Source organism: Chiloscyllium punctatum, chromosome 45 (assembly GCF_047496795.1).
Source record: "Chiloscyllium punctatum isolate Juve2018m chromosome 45, sChiPun1.3, whole genome shotgun sequence".
Taxonomy (NCBI): domain Eukaryota; kingdom Metazoa; phylum Chordata; class Chondrichthyes; order Orectolobiformes; family Hemiscylliidae; genus Chiloscyllium; species Chiloscyllium punctatum.
Window position 1 is genome coordinate 19,422,099 of NC_092783.1, and position 22,890 is coordinate 19,444,988.

Genomic DNA, 22,890 nt, shown 5'->3' on the forward strand with positions numbered 1-22,890 from the left:
AGAAGCGCATACCTTCAGCTTGGACTGAATCTCACGAGCTTTCCTTCGGGCAAGAACCTGCATATGACTAGACACCTGCAGGAAAGAGCAAAGGGGAAGAAAAAAGAAGAGCCTGTAACCATGGAGATGAACGTCCCCCGGATTCATGGCGGCTGCACGTACCTTGATGCTTGCTTGATATTCTCGCACTTTCTTCCTGGCTAACACCTGTATGTGACTAGACACCTAGGTCGATGAGATAATTTGAAGACAAAAAACACAAATGAAAGACAATGCTTCTGTCACAACTGTACACAGTGCTTACACTATTAATGAGTTAGTCGGTTAGTTCAGGCATGCAGAGAGCCAGGCTTCCCATCACCATCGTCAACCACTTTCCCCTCCCTTTCCCCCAAGCCACAGCTGCTAACAGCCATGCAACCGACAGCAACACTGCTTTATGGCAGGCCACACTCTTCAGTCTCTGCCTTCCCTCACCAGTTCCTGCCAACATCCATTGCCAATGGTGAGCAGTGATGAGCATTCTAAGTTAACAGTGGCCTCAATGAGAAACAACCACATCCTCTCTTTCTTGTCAGCTCAAGCTGCAGAAGCCAAACATTCACTTTAGCCCTCTGGAATGTCTGCGATTTTAATTCAGTCGTAAACGATTAGGCGATGATGGTTTCAGTCCAGTGGACAGTGGGATCTGGCCTGACCTAAACGAGTCTGGTGTTTTGTCACAGTAACTCGGCAACTGGAGGCCATTCCAGTACATCCATCGTAACTCTACCGAGCCCTTTCTGAACCACTGCTGCACATGCACTGCCGGTTCTCTCATACTCAAGCAACATTTTGCAAAGTGCGCTTTTATCAATATACAGTGGGAAAGAACACTGCTACCCCCCAATGCTGCCCGTGCTAGATTTTTTGGAAGTAGTCCCAATTAGTCCCCTTTAACTTTTTCTCCACAGCCTTGGGGTGTAGGTGCTGTAAATGTTTACCTTCCCTCTCCCTCCAGTCCATTATGCAGCAGGTTTGTGAGCGATTTGAATTTATTAGGGAATTGGTTAAGTTGGGAGCAGATCCATTTGGGAATTTAACCTCTCCAGTGATGGCTTTATACTGGAACACATCTATTTGAAGGTCATAATCCAGTTACGGTAGCCATAAACACAATTTTGAACTTTCAATACTGGAGCTGGATTGTTTTCCACAGTAGTTGAGGTTGGATGCCATCATTGCAGGTTTGACATAATGATTACAGAATGGATTCCTCAATTCATGGCTGAGGAAATCATAGGTCTATTACTCTAACTGGCTACAATAAGAGTAGAACACGGCAGTTACTGGAAATTGGAAATGGAAACAAAGCAGATTCGGAATACAGTTCCAAAGAAGAGTCATGCTGAACTTGAAACGTTATCTCAGCTTCTCTCTCCACTGACATTGACAGACCGGCTGAGTTTCTCCTGTGTTTTGTCGTTATTTCACTAAGTGACTATCCATTTTCAAGCATCTCTATCAGGAGTGTTCAATCAAATGGGACATCAACAATTGGAACCTTGATCCCTGAAAACTTCCCCTTGGGAAAGCAGCACAGACTGGGCATCACACACATGGCTAGACTGTTGGAACATCCATTGTCTAATCTAAAGGGTTATTGGAATGGTCAGTGTTAAGGTACAGTTGGACTAGTCTATGGATCTCAGCCCCATTATAAAATATTTACTTGTTATATATTTTAAAAATTCAACATTGGATGAGTTTTGGCTGCCCCTCCTATCAGATAACGAAGTCTACTTGCTTTAATCAGCGTGGGAGGGTGAAGATGGATGCACCAGGTGACCAATGGTAAGCGTACAGAGGGGTGGTACAATCAGAGGTTACAGCATGTCACTGTCAGGTTTTACAAACCCACCAACTCCCACAGCTACCTGGATTACACCTCTTCCCACCCTATCTCTTGCAAAAATGCCATCCCGTATTCCCAATTCCTCCGCCTCCAACGGATCTGTTCCCAGGAGGACCAGTTCCACCAGAGAACACACCAGATGGCCTCCTTCTTTAGAGACCTCAATTTCCCTTCCCACGTGGTTAAAGATGCCCTCCAACGCATCTCGTCCACATCCCGCACCTCCGCCCTCAGACCCCACCCCTCCAACCGTAACAAGGACAGAACGCCCCTGGTGCTCACCTTCCACCCTACAAACCTTCACATAAACCAATTCATCTGCCGACATTTCCGCCACCTCCAAACAGACCCCACCACCAGGGATATATTTCCCTCCCCACCCCTTTCCGCCTTCCACAAAGACCGTTCCCTCCGTGACTACCTGGTCAGGTCCACGCCACCCTAAAACCCACCCTCCCATCCTGGCACTTTCCCCTGCCACCGCAGGAACTGTAAAACCTGTGCCCACACCTCCTCCCTCACCTCTATCCAAGGCCCTAAAGGAGCCTTCCACATCCAAAGTTTTATTTGCACATCCACTAATATCATTTATTGTATCCATTGCTCCCGATGCGGTCTCCTCTACATTGGGGAGACTGGACGCCTCCTAGCAGAGCGCTTTAGGGAACATCTCCGGGACACCCACACCAATCAACCACACCGCCCCGTGGCCCAACATTTCAACTCCCCCTCCCACTCTGCCGAGGACATGGAGGTCCTGGGCCTCCTTCACCGCCGCTCCCTCACCACCAGACGCCTGGAGGAAGAACGCCTCATCTTCCGCCTTGGAACACTTCAACCCCAGGGCATCAATGTGGACTTCAACAGTTTCCTCATTTCCCCTTCCCCCGCCTCACCCTGGTTCTAAACTTCCAGCTCAGCACTGTCCCCATGACTTGTCCAGACTTGTCCTACCTGCCTATCTCCTTTTCCACCTATCCACTCCAGCCTCTCCTCCCTGACCTATCACCTTCATCCCCTCCCCCACTCACCTATTGTACTCTATGCTACTTTCTCCCCACCCCCACCCTCCTCTAGCTTATCTCTCCACGCTTCAGGCTCACAGCCTTTATTCCTGATGAAGGGCTTTTGTCCGAAACGTCGATTTCAAAGCTCGTTGGATGCTGCCTGAACTGCTGTGCTCTTCCAGCACCACTAATCCAGAAACTGTCAAGAACAGGTCTAACCAGAGTTGACAACTTTGAGTTTCATGACTTTCCAAGCAGTCGAGCAGTTAGCCTGGTGTGTAAAACCCATTGCTTTCTCCTGCAAAGTCTCAAGCCTGTCTCATACAACCAACTCAACAGATATTCTACTGTATAACATAATAAGCAAACAGAGGTGAGGCAGAGGTGATTAAATGTTCTCTTTAACTTCACATTGCAGCAGGTCCAGCTTTGTTGCTCAATTCCATTTAACCTGACTGCACTTGGGAGTTAGCAGATGGTTCAGTAAGATCCACAGGCTGGGAGTAAGATAGGAGACTTTCAATCACAGTTTTAATCAGAATACCATTTTCAGGTAAGTGATCAGTAAATCCTCTTTTGATTGTCTGTATTGGAATTTCTTGAGCAGCATAGCTCAGAATCAAGGTATTTTGATACAGAAAGGTATCAGAAAGTTCAGAGTTTGGACCAGCTTTCCCAGTGATGGAGAGTACATTAGCAAATGAGGAAGGGCTGATTGGGAGTAAATGTTTAAGGTGACGGATGGTGCCAATCAAGTGGGCTGCTTTGATCTGAATGGCATCAAGCTCGAGTGTTTTTGGAGCTGCACCCATCCAGAAAATGAAGAATATCCCATCACACTCCTGGCTTGTGTCCTGTAGATGGAGGACAGACTTGGGGAGTTAGGAGGTGAGTTACTCGCCGCAGTATTCCTAGCTTCTGACCTGTTCTTGTAGCCACTGTATTTATATGGTGAGTCCAGCTGGGTTTCTGGTCAATGGTAACCCCGGGACATTGATGGGGGTGGGGGGCTTCAGTGATGGCAACACCATTGAATATTAAAAGAAGCAGACTAAATTCTCTCGTTAGGAGATGGTCTTTATCTGACATTCTATGACACAAATGTTACTTATCACTCATCAGTCCAAGTCTGAATGTTGTCCAGATCTTGTTGCACTTGAACATGGACTGCTTCAGTATCTGTGGAACCAGAAACGCTCTGAACATGGCGTAATCATCAGTGAACATCCCCACTTCTGACCTTATAATGGAGGAAAGGTCATTGACAAAGCAGCCAAAGCTGGTTGGGTTTAAGGACACTACCCTGAAGAACTCCCGAGAAATGTCCTGGAGCAGAGATGACTGATCGCCAACAACCATGGCCAGATATGACGCCAACCAGTTTCCCACCAATTCCCATTGACTTCAGTTTTGCAATAGTTCCTTGATGCCACACTCAAACAAATGATGCGAAAGGCAGTTACTGTTCACATCCCCTTTTTTCAGCTCTTTTGCTCATGTTTGAACTATGGCTGTAATCAGGTCAGGAGCTGTATAGTTTCTAGCAGGAATTGAACTGCGCGTAAGTGAGAAGATCATTGTTGAGCAAGTACTGCTTGATAAAACGGTCAATAATTCCTTCCAACACTCTGCAGCTGAGTGAGAAGACACTGATGGGGTGGCAAATGGCTGGGCGAGATTTCTCCTGCTTTTTGGGTGCGGACAAACCCGGGCAATCTTACACATTGGCATCTACTCGACAATGATGCTGAGGCCTGTTGATCATGGCAGAAATGGATGATCCACTTGAAAGATTGCTGCCAACAATTCAGCTTTATCTTTTGCACTGATGAGCTGGCTTCCCTGTCATTGAGGATGGGGATAGCTATGGACCCTCCTCCTCCAGCACTCTTGTTTTAATTGTCCACCACCATTCAGACCTGTTTATGGCAGGACTGTAGGGCTTAGCTCCGAACTGTTGGTTATCACGGTCCATCACTTGCTGAATTTGCTGTTTGGCATTCATATAGTTGTGTTTTGGAGCTTCACCAGGTTGACCCCTGATTCTTAGATACATCTGGTGCTGCACCCTCCTATACTCTGCACGGTTAATCGACTGGCTTGATGGTGATGGCAGAGCGGGGGAATATGGTGGGCTCCGGTGATCAAATACAGTCCTGTTGATGGTCCACAGCCCTTTTGTGGATCCCCAGCCAAGCTGCTGGATCTGTTCAGAATCTATCCTAGTTATCACCATGTTAATGTCACACAATGTAATCAAGGGTATCCTCAGGAATTTCATCAGCACAAGCACTGTGCAGCGGTCACTTCAATCAATAGTGTCATGGAATGATGAACCGGCGACATATTGGTGAGGATGGGATTTTCTTCCTTGTTGGTTCAGACCCAGTCTAGCATCTACGTCCCTGAGGATTAATCAGTAATGATGCTGTCCAACTACTTAAACAGATACTGTACTCCAAGGGAGTACTTCTTTCTGAATCTTTGATGTGGTCGGTGCTTCTTACAACATGGAAGAGTACTGAGTCATCAGCCACAAGGCAGGGCTGGAGGTAATCAGGAGGTTGAATTGTTGCCATGACATTCAACAGGGTGCAGAGTACATGTTTTTGAGGACTCCCATGGCCAGTCTCCCTCAACGCCAAACTACCTCTGGTTGCCCGGTGCTGCTTGTCAGACAGTTAGTGCTGAGGAATAATAATGGAGTCAGACATTGGCTGTAAGGTAGTCATGTTTGTAGAATTGTGTCAGGCTGCTATTTGACTAACCTGTGCAACAGCTCTCCCAAGTCTGGTAAAAGCCTCGATACGTTGTCCTCCTAAACTCAAGTCGAGTTCTCTTGCTTTCACATGGGCGACGATGCTGCGAGGTTAGCCTAGCCTACTCAAGGGGCTTGGTTTTGACAATTCAAAAGATGTCAAAGTCTGACCTCAGTGACAAGGCCAATCTATACAGGACTGGAACTCACCAGAATTGCACTGGGAGCCTTTCAGCTGAGGCAAATGTGTTTACATCCGAGCCTTCAGCTAATAGCTGTTGCTTTTCAAAGAGCAGGCTTTGCGCTACAATGAAAGCACCAAATGACAGCAGGAGATTGTTATCTAATGCACTGATCCTCCTGCTTTCTCCCTTCCATGCCAGGTGTGGTCTTTGTAGTGACTGAGCTCAATCCCCAGCACAAAAGCTTCACTCATTGTCTCCCAAACGGATTGAAAATGGCATAAGTGAGGCAAAATGTTTGACCCCACTGCCTCTCTGCTCATGTATTTGAATTAGAAAATTACAGCTGTAGGTAGCAGGTCATCCATCACAGCCTCCCCCTTCAGCAGAGGGGGAGGATTAACGGAGGAGTTTGAAAAGAAAACTGGACGACACAACTGAACTCTGAATGACAAGGTTTTAGAATAATATCTACATGAGAGCTATTTGTGGGACAACAGGAGTAAGAGCAGCTTTGTTGTGATTGAGCAGCTTTCAAAGTTAAAATACCTTCACTGGAATACAGCTAAGAAACAGGAGGAGGCCATTCAGTCTTTGAACCTGCTCCAGTCAATCAATCCATGCATTAAGTCCACCTTGGTTCTGTAATTCATCTTACCTTTTCCTTAACAAAGGTCTCACAATCCCAAATGTGAAATATTTAACTGAGCCCGACTCAGCAGCTTAAACAGGCAGTGTTCCTGATTTTGTTTGTGTCTGTGAAAGGATGCACTACTTGATAGTCCGCCTGAATAGCTTCACTCTAATTTTAATATCTTTATATCTCCTTGCTCTAGATTCCCCCTGTCTGAACAAATTATTTCTCTCTCTCAAAGTAAATTCATTAATTAACAAGGATTTAGTGACTAGAGAGAACATACTATTGGGAATGATTAGCAGTTGTGGTGTGACTGAAGACCTTTGGCCTTACCAATTGCAAGGAAGGAGCCTGCCCTTCATAGTAGTGTCCCTACCCCTGCACTGAGAGGTGTGTAATAACATCTCTGAACAAGCTGATTAGGGACAATAGGTTACTATTAAGAAACAGCTCATCCTAAATATAGAATTAACCTTGGACTGCTAACCTCGGTCTTTGAATTTTGTAAACCTCCCAACCATTTCACTTTTAACTTGTTGTTTTGTCACGGTTTCTTTTTTGGTCCTGGTGAAAGGATTAACCGTTGGAATCATTTTAGCCTGATAGCTGATAAGCTTCTCTATATCAACAGCAAAGGCCCTGGATGAATCAAACATCAGGGCAATCCAAAGCTTCTCACTGACATTGGAGCCTTCATACAGCCACCACCTTGCACTTTGGCACCAACTGGCAAGGCCCGTCAGTCAGGCTGAAGGTCTGTCAATATGGAAACTGCAAGGGGCTCACCAGTAGATGTCAGTGTTTTGGAGTGGGGATAGAGGGAGCTCTCGAATATCTGGACTGAGCCATACCTTACCCCGCCTGGGTTATCCTGATGCTGACACTAGATCCGGAATCGAAAAGTATTTCTCATCTCATTAAGTAACACCCCCCTCCCCAGCCATTTCCAATAAAACCTACATTCTATCCTCTCTGCAGATCTCTGACCAAGTGACTTGCAGGAAATAGCATTTCTGCAGTAAGTTCAAAGCAGTCCACACCCGAAAACCTTTCCTGACTGAACAGGTTCCCAAAACAACAAGTTATACCAAAAGCTGAAGATTTGGCCGATCTCTCCTGTAGCACCTGACCAACCTTGGAATACTGAACTATTCAAGGATGACATGTCAGTCAGATCTGCAGGAGATGCCCCCTGCCTCTCATTATCCATCATGCTGCCCCATTACCCATTCACCATGCCAGCCTTAAAAGCAGCAGCTACAGCCAGACTTCAGCACAAGCCACCTCTTTTTGCCCCAAAGCATAGCTTCCCGGCCAGTTTTACCTGCTTCCTTGTCCGTGTTTTGCCAGTCCGTAGCTTGATATATCTCGCTATCAACTCATTACGGCCTGTGGGAATGGAAACGTTTAATTAAACCAAATCCTTAAACATCCATCTTCATGAAATCCAAATATAACAAGCAGCAGAAACAAGATGCAACCTATTAAACCCATATCCCACATGTAAAGACCACAGGGAGAACACCATAAAGGTCTTCAGGGTAGAGCCCTGAAGGAAAGTAATGCTTGCTAATGGCAGGAACCTGCATGTAGAGACTTCAAACACAGAGACTGATGAGTCTTATGGTTGTGGCCGACCAGGAAATTCTCCCACCATCTGCCCCAGGCATATGAAAAGGATTGACAGATTGATCAACCGTACAGTTTGGTTGTGTTATGACACATCTTCCATAGCCATCAAGACCCAGAGCGAATACTTCAGCCTCTTGACCAGAGTGAGGGGCTGCTGTGACTGCATTTTTGAGACTACCCCACTCTGGGCTCCAGGAGAAGATTGGAGGGGGGGGGGTGTTTCTAGTCCTGCTGACTACCCCAATGATTCATGTCGGGACGGTTGTTATGGGCCAGGCCCCCCTCAAAATATTGCAAGATGGTAGTCTAGACGGTAACGTTTTCTTATTTTAAAGGCAGATGTGAAGTGGGTGTTCCAGGTGTGAGGCAGCTGGTCAAACTGCTCAACTTTAAGAAAAACAGAAATTTATTTAAACACTACAGTTGAAACACGAACAAAAGAAAGCAGAATTTGGAATAACTTAATTGTTAGAAAACTTATCCAACCCTATACAGTAACGATTACTAATCAGCTGTTCCAATACAGTAACATCCCAAAACAGACCCCTTGGCAAAAAAAGGTCAATTCAAACAGATTCTTATGTACAGGAGAGAACAACTTCCGGAGAGAGATTTCAGAAGAGTCAGAAGAATTCTTTAACAAAGCTTGCAACTCTCCTGGACTCTCATATCTTGTGTCTGCTACAGCTAAAACCAAACTAGAAAAAAACTGAACTGGGAGAATTGGCCACTCCCCTTCCATTGTTAAACTAGACTCTGCTCGTTGGATGCTGCCTGAACTGCTGTACTCTTCCAGCACCACTAATCCAGTATTTGGTTTTCAGCATCTGCAGTCATTATTTTTACCTTTTTATCTTCTTCACCTCTGCCTTTAAGACCTCTCCAAAATAAAAAGCACAAGGACAAAATAACCTTTTTTATAGTGACAGCATCGTCACATGGTGTACAGGCTGGGAGAGGACAGCAACATGCTTGGCAGTGATGAGGACTTCCATTGCCCAAAAACACACTACCTCAATAACCTGAATCAGACAGATTTCATTGGCAAAGCTCTCCAGAGTTGACATATTACCACCTTTCTCCCCCTTGCTCTGGAAGGTGGGTGCCCGAACAGATGGGATTAGCCGAAATCTCAAAAGATTTCCAATTCATCCTCAAACTGGATCATTCAAACGTGACTGAGGTTCCACATCACCAATTGTACATATTCTCCCAAAATGAAAGCTAAACATCGGCCTCCTACAGACATCCTGAATGTTGGTTCATCAGAGAAGACTGAAGCTCTATTAACAATGGCCCCGGAGCTGAGTTCCCAACTTCCACTCCCAAAACTGCAAGAGTAAAAGGATAAATTAAAATGTACCTAAGAAGAGTCAGCCAAAGTTCTATGAAGAGAAAGTGAGGACTGCAGATGCTGGAGATCAGAGCTGAAAATGTGTTGCTGGAAAAGCGCAGCAGGTCAGGCAGCATCCAAGGAACAGGAGAATCGACGTTTCGGGCATCAGCCCTTCTTCAGGGTTCCTGAAGAAGGGCTGATGCCCGAAACGTCGATTCTCCTGTTCCTTGGATGCTGCCTGACCTGCTGCGCTTTTCCAGCAACACATTTTCAGCAAAGTTCTATGAATACAAACGAGGGAAGATGTGGGGAAAAAAAATGAATGGGGTGGAAGACAGAAACAAATTTATCAAATGGTGATATTAATTGGCAGAACCTTTGAATCAAAAAGTCTTACTCTCAGTGTACCATAATCGGGTCCGGTTTAGAGATTTGGATTTAGATACATTTTTATGAGGACTTGTGTTATTGTTGGAACTTACTGATCACATGATCCATCAATCTTGGAGGCAGAATGATATATTTAGGAATGATTTAGGTTAAAGTTCAGAGCTTGCAATCTCGCAGGAACTGAAGCTTCCATTCCAAGGGGTTTCAGTGAGGGAAGAGGGCAGTGTTAGCATCTAAACCTGTTCCTGGCTGGCTTTGGGAGACCCTGTTACAGCAAGTCTGTGTGGACCAGGCTTTCATATGGTCTGCATTTGAAGTAGATCCCAGAAGCTCCTCCCAACCAAATAGTTTGGAGCTGAGTCAATTGGACTCCCAGGGATTCTGCGGTAGCTGCATTATTCGCAGTTCCAGAAGACTCATCTTCAAATGTTGTTATTCTCAGCAACTTTATCCACCTGGTATGTGGTGTTTGCTGAACAATGCTCTTGTTTCTGAGACATATGTATGCAATCATGTACATGAACAGTATATAACAGTGAGCATTCAACACAGAGCAGAGCTAGCTAGTGACAGAACAGTCAGGGCACTTTGAATCTGTGGCTTTGTGACAGTAGCCAAGAGTCTAAACATTGTGACCTATACCATCAACCAAGGCTGAGCTCACCTATTCCAAATTGCTTTGCTCTCCATTTAAAACACTTGCTAAAAGATGCCAGCCGTGGCTCAATTGATAGTAGTTTTACCTCGCATTCAGAATGTTGTAGGTTCACGTACCACTTCAGGACTTCAGCACATGAGCTGGACCGACTCCCCCAGTTCAACGCTGAGGTGTTCTGCACTGCCAAAAGATGCTGTCTTTCAAACATGGCATTAATCCAACCGCCCCTTCATGAATCCCACAGCAGTAGTTTGGAAGAGAATAGGACATTCTCCTCAGTCTCCCTCAATCAATATCTGTTAAATCACCCACCGCACACTTTTAAAAATACTCTCATTAGGGATGACGGTTCAACTGCATTGACAAGAGCCACTTTGCTGGCTGGCCCTGAGGTTATGGAAGGCACTATGAAAATGCAAGTTATCACAGAAAGACTGCAAAGAGCCTGAAAACCCGTGAGTGAAGATGCCAAAAAGCAGTGCCAATCTTTCTGATTTACTGCATTCCTCGAATCCCTCCAAATTTAGATCCAGCAGCATCACACTATAAATCTGCCATAAATAGCCTTCAGCAACATCACTTCAAAAGCAGCAAGATTTTCGAACCCTTTCTGTCACTAACTAATGAGCTGGTTAAGTTGGACTTTTCTTATCACTGGAAAATCCTTCTCCAACCTCCTGAGCGTCACTTGAGGCTGTCCTTATGTAAAATACATAGGCCTGGGATTACTGCAAGATTACACTCGCCTCTCTGTCTAGACTCAATATGTCTCTGAACATACAATCCCACTCCAGTCTCCGAACAATAGCTGCAGTTCAGAAAATAGCATTCCCCACACTTCTATTGTTGATTGAAAAGAGCAGATCTCCAAATATAAAACCCTCCTCAGAGGGTCAATTTGCTGGTTTCTGTTGGACCTTCACCCCCTGCCCTTTTGCGAGATTGGATTTCAGACCTCTACAATTACAGATCCTACACCTCCTTCGAAAGAAAGCATGTCTGTCTCAGCGTTCATTTGGCATTCCATCAGACAATTCTGGGACCTCATTCTCCTCTGCAAACTATTGCATTGCTCTTGGAACACATTGGACACAACTCCCAGCACCTCTTATATTCCACTATCTCATCAGACACCCTTACCTTCAAGGTGACAATGAGGGAGGAGCTCTTTGCCATGAATACTGATCCCACATGTTCAGTTGCCTAATCGTCACACCTTTCCATGATTTTCCTTATTAAACCATGGAATGTTGGCGTCTATAGTTGGGCCAGCATTTATTGTCCATCCCCAGAGGACAGTTAAGAGTTAACCCCATTTCTGTGTATCTGGAGTCACATGTAGACCAAGGAAGGATGGCAGTTTCATCGCGTTGTAGAGATGCACAGCACGGAAACAGACCCTTCAGTCCAACCCGTCCATGCCGACCAGATATCCTAATCTAATCCAAATTGCTTACATGACCATTTGCCCTTCCCTAGATGTTTACCACCCCTGACAACTGACCACAGTTTCATGGTCAACATTAATTCTTACACTTAATTCCACATTTGTTATTGAATTCAAAATCCAACATCCGCGATGGCAGGATCAGAACCAGAGTCCCCAGAATGCTACTTGGGTCTCTGGATCCTCTGGAAGGATGATACCACCAGGCCATCGCATCTCCCAATACCTCCATAACCACTTTCCCAGATCTCCCTCCTAATATTGAAGGCAGTTGCTTTTCTCTAGTTCTCTGTTATTGCTTCTCCCAGCTCAATCCTTCCATGAGGAAGCCCTCCAGTTGCTCTTCTCCCCATTCCCACTGACCAGCCAACTTCCCTCACTATCTCCCCCTTGCTGGAATGATTCTACAAATGTCTTAATGTCCTCAAACACCTCCACCCCCCCCCCGCCCAAATCGCTTTGCGAACTTTTGTCATCTATCGCCTGAGTGAGAATGATCCTTTAACCTCCCCGACTTTGTAAACTAATGCCACATTTCTAGTCACCCCTGCCTCTCAAGTCTGGAATATATTGTTACTTCCTATCTTTCCTGCTATTCCATATGGAATTTTCCCAACTCCTCCCAACCTGTCTCCCCTATCATGGTGCTGAAATGACTGAACCAACACCACAGATGATATGTTCAGTGGCTATGATAGTGGTCGCTTTCACCAACACCCTGTCTTTTTACACACAGTCACCCTTCTCCAACACCTTTCCTTTATTGACTGGCTGACTGAGACAGTCCTGCTTCCATATCTACCTACTCCGTTGTAACTACACCTCTCTCCCCAACCCCTATTCTGTTCACTTGGGAGCCTCTAAAACCATTCCACTCACTCCTCCTCTACTTCCTTGATGAAATAATCGGTAGATGTGAGCTCACCGACAACAGCAGGACTCTTTCATGTCTTGAAATCTCCAATCTTTCAATATTGTCCGGGAACATGTCTAATGGCCAATCAAGGAGGCACCACAACCTCCTGCAGTTAAATCTTGGAAAGATTGAACTCTCTGCCTTTTAACTCGATATCCTCACCACCAACCTGCCCTGATGTTGATCCAAGTTCATTGCATTTTATTTGAAGCCAAGCTGAACCTTCAGTATACATACCCTTCCTTTCCCCAACGTACCTCTCTTAACCTCCACATCACCAGTCTCTGCTTTGTTTCAGCTCACCGATGGCTAAAACTCTCTTTGACATCTTTGTCACCACCAAGAGTCGCCCATTCCAGTGCAACGCTGGCCAATCTCTTTCCCTTCAGGTCAGCCAGAAATGTGCTTTTCAGTTCTCAAATTTCCAAAACATTCTGCTCTTCAACACCATCCTTCTTACCATCAAACCTACATTATATCTTGGTCCTCCAAAACATCCATTTCGTACAATCTGAAATCTCTCCTTAACTTCACCTCCCTCAACCTTTGTATCCTCCTACAAACTACAGCCCCCAACCTTTCTATTGGTCTGGCTGTGGCCTTTGTTGCATCTGGCTATAATTACTAACTACTTTGTCCTCACAAATACATTTGTTGACAATTGGTACTTGCACATTTTATCATCTGCTCCCCAGATGACAAAAACCCCTTCCTAAATTACCCCCAACCCCTCTCGCTCTCTTCCTTCAAGACCATCCTTAAAATCTATTTCTTTAAACAAGCTTTCAGTCACACCCCAATGAAATCTCCTCCCTTTCTTCAATATGCATTTAAACTGTTGTCAATACAAAAGTATTTATGTTTTTTGAATGCGTTATCTCCACCTTTTAATGCCTGGTTCCTTCAAAGGAACTAGTGAAGTGATCGTTGATTGAGTCTATGAATTATATACCAAATGCCCAGGAAGTTTTACTGGGTCTCCTCTGATCTTCACTCAGGAGGTGAAAATTGAAGGATGGGATCTTTAGGAAACAAGGTCAGATTAGCAAACAGTGACTTTAGCTGAAAAATGTGTTGCTGGAAAAGTGCGGCAGGTCAGGCAGCATCAAAGGAGCAGGAGAATCGACGTTTCGGGCATAAGCCCTTCTTCAGGAATGAGGAGGGTGTGCCAAGCGGGCTAAGATAAAAGGTAGGGAGGAGGAGCTTGGGGGAGGGGCATTGGAAATGCGATAGGTGGAAGGAGGTTAAGGTGAGGGTGAGAGGCTGGAGAGGAGGTGCGGGCGGAGAGGTCAGGAAGAAGATTGCAGGTCAAGGAGGTGGTGCTGAGTCCGAGGGTTGGGACTGAGAAAAGGTGGGGGGAGGGGGAATGAGGAAGCTGGAGAAATCTGCATTCATCCCTTGTGGTTGGAGGGTTCCTAAGCGGAAGATGAGTTGCTCATCCTCCAGGCATCGTGTTGCCATGGTCTGGTGATGGAGGAGGCCAAGGACCTGCATGTCCTTGGCGGAGTGGGAGGAGGAGTTAAAGTGTTCAGCCACGGGCTGGTTGGGTTGGTTTGTGCGGATATCCCAGAGGTGTTCTCTGAAACGTTCCGCAAGTAGGCGGCCTGTCTCCCCAATGTAGAGGAGGCCACATCGGGTGCAGCGGATGCAGTAAATGATGTGTGTGGAGGTGCAGGTGAACTTGTGACGGATATGGAAGGATCCCTTGGGGCCTTGGAGGGAAGTGAGGGGGGAGGTGTGGGCGCAAGTTTTGCATTTCTTGCGGTTGCAGGGGAAGGTGCCGGGAGTGGAGGTTGGGTTGGTGGGGGGGTTTGGACCTGACAAGGGAGGCGCGGTAGTAGTTTGGCGCACCGACTTTTACACCGCTGAGGCTAAACGCCAGCTGGCGGACACCTCCTCCTACTGCCCCCTTGACCATGACCCCACCTCCCACCACCAAACCATCATCTCCCAGACCATCCATAACCTCATCACCTCAGGAGATCTCCCATCCACCGCCTCCAACCTGTCCCACAACCCCGCACCGCCCGTTTCTACCTCCTGCCCAAAATCCACAAACCTGACTGCCCCGGCCGACCCATTGTCTCAGCCTGCTCCTGCCCCACCGAACTCATCTCTGCATACCTTGACACGGTCCTGTCCCCCTTAGTCCAAGAACTCCCCACCTACATTCGGGACACCACCCACGCCCTCCACCTCCTCCATGATTTTCGCTTCCCCGGTCCCCAACGCCTTATCTTCATCCAGTCCCTGTACACCTCCATCCCCCATCACGAAGGACTTAAAGCCCTCCACTTCTTCCTTTCCTATCGTACCAACCAGTACCCTTCCACCGACACCCTCCTTCGACTGACTGAACTGGTCCTCACCCTGAACAACTTCTCTTTCCAATCCTCCCACTTCCTCCAAACCAAAGGAGTAGCCATGGGCACCCGCATGGGCCCCAGCTATGCCTGCCTCTTCGTAGGATATGTGGAACAGCCCATCTTCCGCAGCTACACTGGCACCACACCCCACCTTTTCCTCCGTTACATCGATGACTATATCGGCGCTGCCTCATGCTCCCACGAGGAGGTTGAACAGTTCATCCACTTTACTAACACCTTCCACCTCGACCTCAAATTTACCTGGACCGTCTCAGACTCCTCCCTCCCTTTCCTAGACCTCTCCATTTCTATCTCGGGTGACTGACTCAACACAGACATTTACTATAAATCGACCAACTCCCACAGCTACCTAGACTACACCTCCTCAGACCCTGCCCTTGTAAAAATGCCATCCCATATTCCCAATTCCTTCACCTCCGCTGCATCTGCTCCCAGGAGGACCAATTCCAATACCGAACAACCCAGATGACCTCCTTCTTCAAAGACCGCAATTTCCCCTCAGACGTTGTCTCCACTACATCTCCTCCACTTCCCGCTCCTCTGCCCTTGAGCCCCGCCCCTCCAATCGCCACCAGGACAGAACCCCACTGGTCCTCACCTACCACCCCATCAACCTCCAGATACATTATATCATCCGTCGTCATTTCCGCTACCTCTAAATGGACCCCACCACCAGGGATATATTTCCCTCCCCTCCCCTGTCAGCGTTCCGGAAAGACCACTCCCTCCGCGACTCCCTTGTCAGATCCACACCCCCCACTCACCCAACCTCCAATCCCCGCACCTTCCCTTGCAACCGCAAGAAATGCAAAACTTGCACCCACACCTCCCCCCTCACTTCCCTCCAAGGCCCCAAGGGATCCTTCCATATCTGTCACAAATTCACCCGCACCTCCACACACATCATTTACTGCATCCGCTGCACCCAATGTGGCCTCCTCTATATTGGGGAGACAGGCTGCCTACTTGCGGAACACCTCTGGGATACCCGCACAAACCAACCCAACCACCCCGTGGCTGAACACTTTAACTCCCCCTCCCACTCCACCAAGGACATGCAGGTCCTTGGCCTCCTCCATCGCCAGACCATGGCAACATGACGCCTGGAGGATGAGCGCCTCATCTTCCACCTAGAAACCCTCCAACCACAAGGGATGAATGCAGATTTCTCCAGCTTCCTCATTTCTACCCCCCCCCCCCCTCTCCCCCACCTTATCTCAGTCCCAACCCTCGGACTCAGCACCGCCTTCTTGACCTGCAATCTTCTTCCCGACCTCTCTGCCTGCACCCCTCTCCGGCCTCTCACCCTCACCTTAACCTCCTTCCACCTATCGCATTCTCAGCGCCCCTCCCCCAAGTCCCTCCTCCCTACCTTTTATCTTAGCCTGCTTGGCACACCCTCCTCATTCCTGAAGAAGGGCTTATGCCCGAAACGTCGATTCTCCTGCTCCTTTGATGCTGCCTGACCTGCTGCGCTTTTCCAGCAACACATTTTCAGCTCTGATCTCCAGCATCTGCAGTCCTCACTTTCTCCTAAACAAACAGTGACTTTACAAAAGGTGTGAGAGCCTTTGTGAACATGCAGTTGAGATTTTGAACATTAATTTTGTGGGAATGTCTTGCCAAAGTTAGTCAGCTCAGGACCCGCAACCCTGAACAGGAAAAGTTATTCATGAGCTTTTCCTTGAGACCAAGGAGATATTTTCCAGAATGGTTCCAGTGATAAGGGAATTGAACCACAAAGAGAAGTTGGGAATGTTCTCCTCAGAACGAAAGAAGATTAGAGAGAAAAACAGATTGGATAGAGACACAAAACTATGACAGGTTTAGGTAAGATAAACCCTTTAGCTGATGGTACAATAACTAGTGGACACAGATGTGAAGTTTAGACCAAGCAATACAGGGGTAACAAAGAACTTTAAACAACAATCAGTAGGGCCCTGGAACTCACCAACTACAGCAGAGATAATTAATGATTTCAAAAGCAAATTGGATCAGCATTAGACAAATCTACTCATTGTGGAAATGGGACTGACTAGAGTGGTGTGTAGGAAGCCGTGATGGTCCAGCGGCCTCCTCATGTATTACAGTAACTCAAACATGTCCATTGGTACCTGCCAACGATGGCTCAATAGTTAGCACTGCTGCCTCACAACACCAGTGACCCAAGTTCAATTCCAGCCTCTGGCAATTATCTATGTGGAGTTTACACATTCTCCCAGTGTCTGCATGGGTTTCCTCCAACAGTCCAAAAGATGTGCACATTAGGTGGACTGGCCCATGGGAAACGGTTCGTGGTGTCCAGGATATGCAGCTTAGGTGGGATGGCCATGAGAAATGCAGGCTTATAGGGATAGGGTGGGTTGCTCTTTGTAGGGCCATTGTAGACTCGAATGGGCCAAGTGGCCTGCTTCTACACTGTAGGGATTGATTGACTAATGTGTGTTTTTGGAGGTAGCTTTAGCACCGCACTGTTGCGATTCAGTCTTTGTGATTTGCTACGCGGGCCACGTAAGCAGAATATAAATTCTTTGTGCAGTTACAAATGTTAAAACAACGGCCACAGTCTTTAAAAACCCAGTGTAGGGTATGTCTGGAGGGGCTGACAGACGGGATCCCAGGGACTTTCTGATCATTCCCCCTGTTTGTTAATTGTGGGATCTTGCTGTGTCCAAATTGGTGGCCATATTTACCTTCTGTAAGAGTACATGGAAGAAAAAATACACAAGAGTGTTGTAAGTTTTGGAATGGTGTTTGAAGCCACTGATCTCTGGCACTGAGGTGACTGGCTGCCCGACGTGCAGGCTCAAGACACCAAACAGTAACCGTTAACACGTGAGCCCCGCTCTGCGTTGGAGCAGATCGAGGAGGAATGGGGCAATGTAGCCTTCAAACCTGCTGCTGGAGCATGGTACACATGTCTGGTTTACAGTTGGCCTTGTAGCTTGTGCATTTGGAAGGCACCAGCCCAATTTATTTATTTATTTTGAAAAATCTCATCCTTATTTACCTTGAGGCAGTTTAGGCAACAAAGTGGGTGTGATGTGAACCACAGGCTCCTGCGGTTACAGCCTCACACGCATGGTTTGACTGATCCCTCCAAAAACAAACAGGCACAAGAAACATTATATTGCCGAATGTGTTCAGCTGGTGGACACAGAGGCTAAAACCAGATTGGTCCATCTTGAGGAAAACCAAGGGGTTTGAAGTGTAAATAATGGTGGTGCAGCAAGGATTGGCTCAGCACAACGTTGAGGGCAAGTGGTTTGTTATCAACAGGTTACTAGCGGCATGGGAAATGAAAGACTTGCTTTACTACAGCACTTTTAACAAATCGCCTCAGAAACACTGAAAAAATGCTTACCACACCATCAACTTTGAAGTGAAAGGACTGTGAACATCCAAGTATGGCGGCCATTTTACAAATGGTAAGACCCCATAAACCATGCAGTGAGGGGGAAGATCAATGTCGTGTGAGGGAAAACTTTACCAGCACAGCGTACATTGGAATGGGAATGGAGAAATTTTATTTGGACTTCAATGTTGCAATGTATAGGAGTGAAATAGACTAAACAGCAAATTATGAAAACAAGACAAAAATAAATAAATAGAGCATCTGTTTTATGTTTAGTTGATGGGTGGATATTTGCAAAGTTCTGGTCTGGACAACGCTTTCCATCTTCAAATTGACCCCACGGCAGAAGGGCACTCATTTTAACATACCATCCACTTTCATCGGAACAGTGATGAAAGATCAGCCTAGATTTTTGCACTCAGGTCCTAGGAATGGAACTTGGAACCACAAACTTTCTGACTCAGATGAGTGTGCAGCCACTGAACTATTATTCAAACATAATGTTAAGGAATCATCAAGAGCAAGAAACAAAGTCAACCCTGTCACTTGTCTACAGGGTGAAATGGTCTGTAAATGTGCCTGTTGGCAAAGAACAGCAATAAAAAGTAGGCCAAAAAAGTTCAGAGTTTAAGCTTCGGTCTGCTCTGAGTCAGAAGATCTGACTAGGGGCAGATTGTAATGATTACTGGAAATGATCTGTCTTGCCAAGGTTCTTATGACCCATTTCCTCATCAACATGGCTGTGATCACCCCCTCTCTGTAGGGGGCTGTCTGACAATCAGAATAGGATTTACAGTGTACGGTAAAGCTTCAGTCAGATCCACCACCCACTGCCAGCACATGGACAAACTCAGTAAGGCTGGACAGTGAATCTTGTCAACGCAGGGTTATAGTTTATGGAATGTGTGCACTTGTGATTGCTCATCAAATTCCACATTCACACACAACCATTTTCAAATTCCTCCTGAGTTGAAAAATCAGCCCACAATTAACCCCAACCTGACAATCTGTGTCAGGAGGCACATTCTTGTCATCTCTCATACATCGCTGCTAATTAAAAACAGACTCAGAAGGTCCTAATACTCTCCGATCTTAACATCCAGCTCTCCGTCCTCTCAAATAAATCAATCTTCCCTTGGGGTTGTGAAAGGATAACTCAGCTGGCTGGTGTTAAGTCTGTCTTATCTAGCTAGGATTTATGTATAACTTACTGTTCCCCAATATCCTGCGTTTAAATTTAGACCTGTCGTACCCTACAGTCTCAAAACCATTTTGTCTTCCAATAAAGGGACAAGACAAACTGTTGCAGAACTAAAGACGTTCATCCTGGCAGTTTATGATATATGGAGAAGGAAAGTATTGATTAATTAGAGTAATCAAATTATTAATTCATTCATAAAGGACACGAGGTGAAGGAAATCCCGAAGCACAGGGTTTTCTGAACAATTAGTTCCAAATTCAGCTCTTCCTTCAAAACATGTTACACTTGACGTTACTCAAATCATGTACCCAAACGTAACGTTCTAAGGGAAATTGTATTTGAATGAATGAATACTCTCTGCTCCCACCACCTCCTGAGGTGGACTGACAACTTGATGAAGATTTCTACTAGGTTGTGTTACACTGTGTAATGGGCAGAATAAAATTAACTCCTTCAGGGTGGCACGGTGGTTAGCACTGCTGCCTCACAGTGCCAGGGACCCGGCTTTGATTCCAGCATCTGGTGACTCTGTGTGGAGTTTGCACATTCATTCTCTCTCTCTCTCCCTCTCCCTCCCCACCGCCCCCCCACCCACCCCACTCACCCCCCATGTCTCTGGGTGCTCCAGTTTCCTCCCACAGTCCAAAGAGGTGCAGGTTAAGTGGATTGGCCATGTTCAATTGCCCATAGTGTCCAGGGATATGTAGGCTAGGTGGATTAGCCAATGCAGGGTTATAAGGACAGGGTGATAGGATTGGTTCTGGGTGAGGTGCTCTTTGGGAGGATTGGTCTGGATTTGATGGGCTGAACGGCCTGCTTCCACATTGTAGAAATTCTATAATTCTAGAACCCCAAATATCAACGTTGGTTTTCAATCTTTGTCTTCCGGGTGGGAAATTCACCCATTTTATAAAACTACCTTCTAATTCACCACTCCCAGCCTTTGATTATTCAGGTTCTGTCCTAATGACTGGAATTTTTTTTTTAAAAACGTACAGAAATTGCTGGAAACATTCAGTAGGTCTGGACACATCTACGGAGAGAAACAGAGTAATGTCTTTTCTTCAGTTCTAAGTAGCTGTCGTCTTGGACTCGACACATTAACTCTGTTTCTCTCTCCACAGATACTTTCAGACTTGTTGAGTTTCTCCAGCATTCTCGGATTTCATTTCAGGTTTCCAGTATCTGTGGTATTTTGATTTTGTTGTATGCTATGGATCTTGGTAACCGCAATTGTATACAGTCGTATGAATGATTTCGAAAATGACACGATTAGCTCACTATTTCAGCTCTGTTCGCGCACAGCAACATATCAGTTCCCTTTACCCGCTGCCACACAGCACCACCGCAATATCTTCAATTTATTGCCAATCGGGTTCTCTAAAAACCTACCAAATGCTTTGGATCATCTGCACAGTCAGCCATTGTGTTTTTTGAGATTCCTGGCTGTTGGTTATCTATTAAACAAAGACAGCACAAGAGGAATTCCAAGCAGATCCTCCAGGTCCCAATGTCTGCCACTCCTGATGCCAATCCTGTGCCACCGATGGCAGAGTGGGAGGGGAGTTAAAAAGTGTTTGGCCTCCAGGTGGTGGGGTTGTTCAGTGCACGTGTCCCAGAGTTGTTTGCCGAAACAATCCCCAAGTTAGTGTACTGTCTACCCGATGTAAAGGAGACCACTTTGGAAGCAATAGACACAGTAGATGACGTGTGTGGAAGTACAAGTAAATCTCTGCCGGTTGTGGAAGGATCCTTTGGGGCCTTGGACAGAGGTGAGGGGGGAGATGTGAGTACAGGTTTTGCATTTTCTACAGTGGCAGAGGAAGGTGCTGGGAGTGGAGGAAGGCTTTGTGGGGGTCATGGGCCTAACAAGGGAGTCACAGTGGGAATGACTGTATCGGCACCACCTCGTGCTCTCACGAGGATGTTGAACAGTTCATCAACTTCATGAACACCTTCTACCCCGACCTCATGTTCACCTGGACCACCATCTCAGACACCTCCCTCCCCTTCCTGGACCTTTCCATCTACATTTTCGGTGACCAACTCAACACTGACATCTACTAAAAACCCACCGACCGCTCCCACTACCTGGACTACTCCTCCTCCCACCCTACCTCCTGTAAAAATGCCATCCCTTATTCCCAATTCCTCCACCTCTGCTGCATCTGTTCCTAAGAGGACCAATTCTACCACAGAACACCTCAGATGGCTTCCTACTTCAAAGATCACAATTTCCTCTCCCATGTAGTCAACAATGCCCTCCAGCACCTCCACCCCTCCAATCGCAACAAGGACAATGCCCCTGGTCCTCACCTTCCACCCCACCAACCTCTGGATACATCGCATCATCCTCTGCCATTTCCGCCACCTACAAACAGACCAAGGATATATTTCCCTCTCCACCCGTGTTCTGGAGAGACCATTCCCTCAGCGACTCCCTTGTCAGATTCATACGCCCGACCAACCTATCCTCCCCTCCCAGCACCTTCCCCTGCCACCACAGAAAATGCAAAACCTGTGTCCACATCTCCCCATCTCCCCACCACCCCCCCCTTACCTCAGTCCAAGGCCCCAAAGGATCCTTCCACATCCAACAGAAAGTTACCTGTACTTCCACACACCTCATCTACTGTGTCCGTTGCACCCAATGTGGTCTCCTCTACATTGAGGAGACAGGATGCCAACTTGCAGAACGTTTCAGAGAACATCTCTGCGACACGTGCACTGAACAACACATGCACTGCCCTGTCGCTGAACACTAACCCCCCCCCCCCCCCCCACCCCCATCCCACTCCGCCAAGATCACGCAAATGTCTCCTCCATCGCCAAACTCTAGCTACTCGGTGCCTGGAGGAAGAACGTCTCATCTTCTGCCTTTGGACCTTCCAACCAAACAGGATCAATATGGATTTCATCAGTTCCCTCATTTCCCCCCCCCCACATCCTTTCCCAGTTCCATGTTTCCAACTCAGCAACACCCTCGTGACCTACCTGTCCATCTTCTTTCCCAACTATCCGCTCCACCCATCACCATCACCACCCTTCATTTACCTAACGCATTCACAGTTACCTCCTCCCCTCCTCCCA

The 22,890-nt window shown here is 46.7% G+C and overlaps 1 protein-coding gene across 12 annotated transcripts in view; it reads right to left on the minus strand.

Moving 5' to 3' along the window:
* Positions 1-22,890, minus strand: part of LOC140467201 (transcriptional enhancer factor TEF-5-like) — a 262,516-nt gene that overhangs the window by 76,152 nt on the left and 163,474 nt on the right. For 8 of the 12 annotated variants that reach the window (XM_072563403.1, XM_072563410.1, XM_072563398.1 and 5 more), the window contains 3 exons: positions 7,803-7,867; positions 163-225; positions 13-75 (listed from right to left, as the gene is read on the minus strand). In XM_072563403.1, the coding sequence (XP_072419504.1) occupies positions 13-75; positions 163-225; positions 7,803-7,867 (191 nt within the window). The remainder of the gene's footprint in view (positions 1-12; positions 76-162; positions 226-7,802; positions 7,868-22,890) is intronic. The other 4 variants (XM_072563406.1, XM_072563407.1, XM_072563405.1 and 1 more) reach the window with 2 other exon arrangements.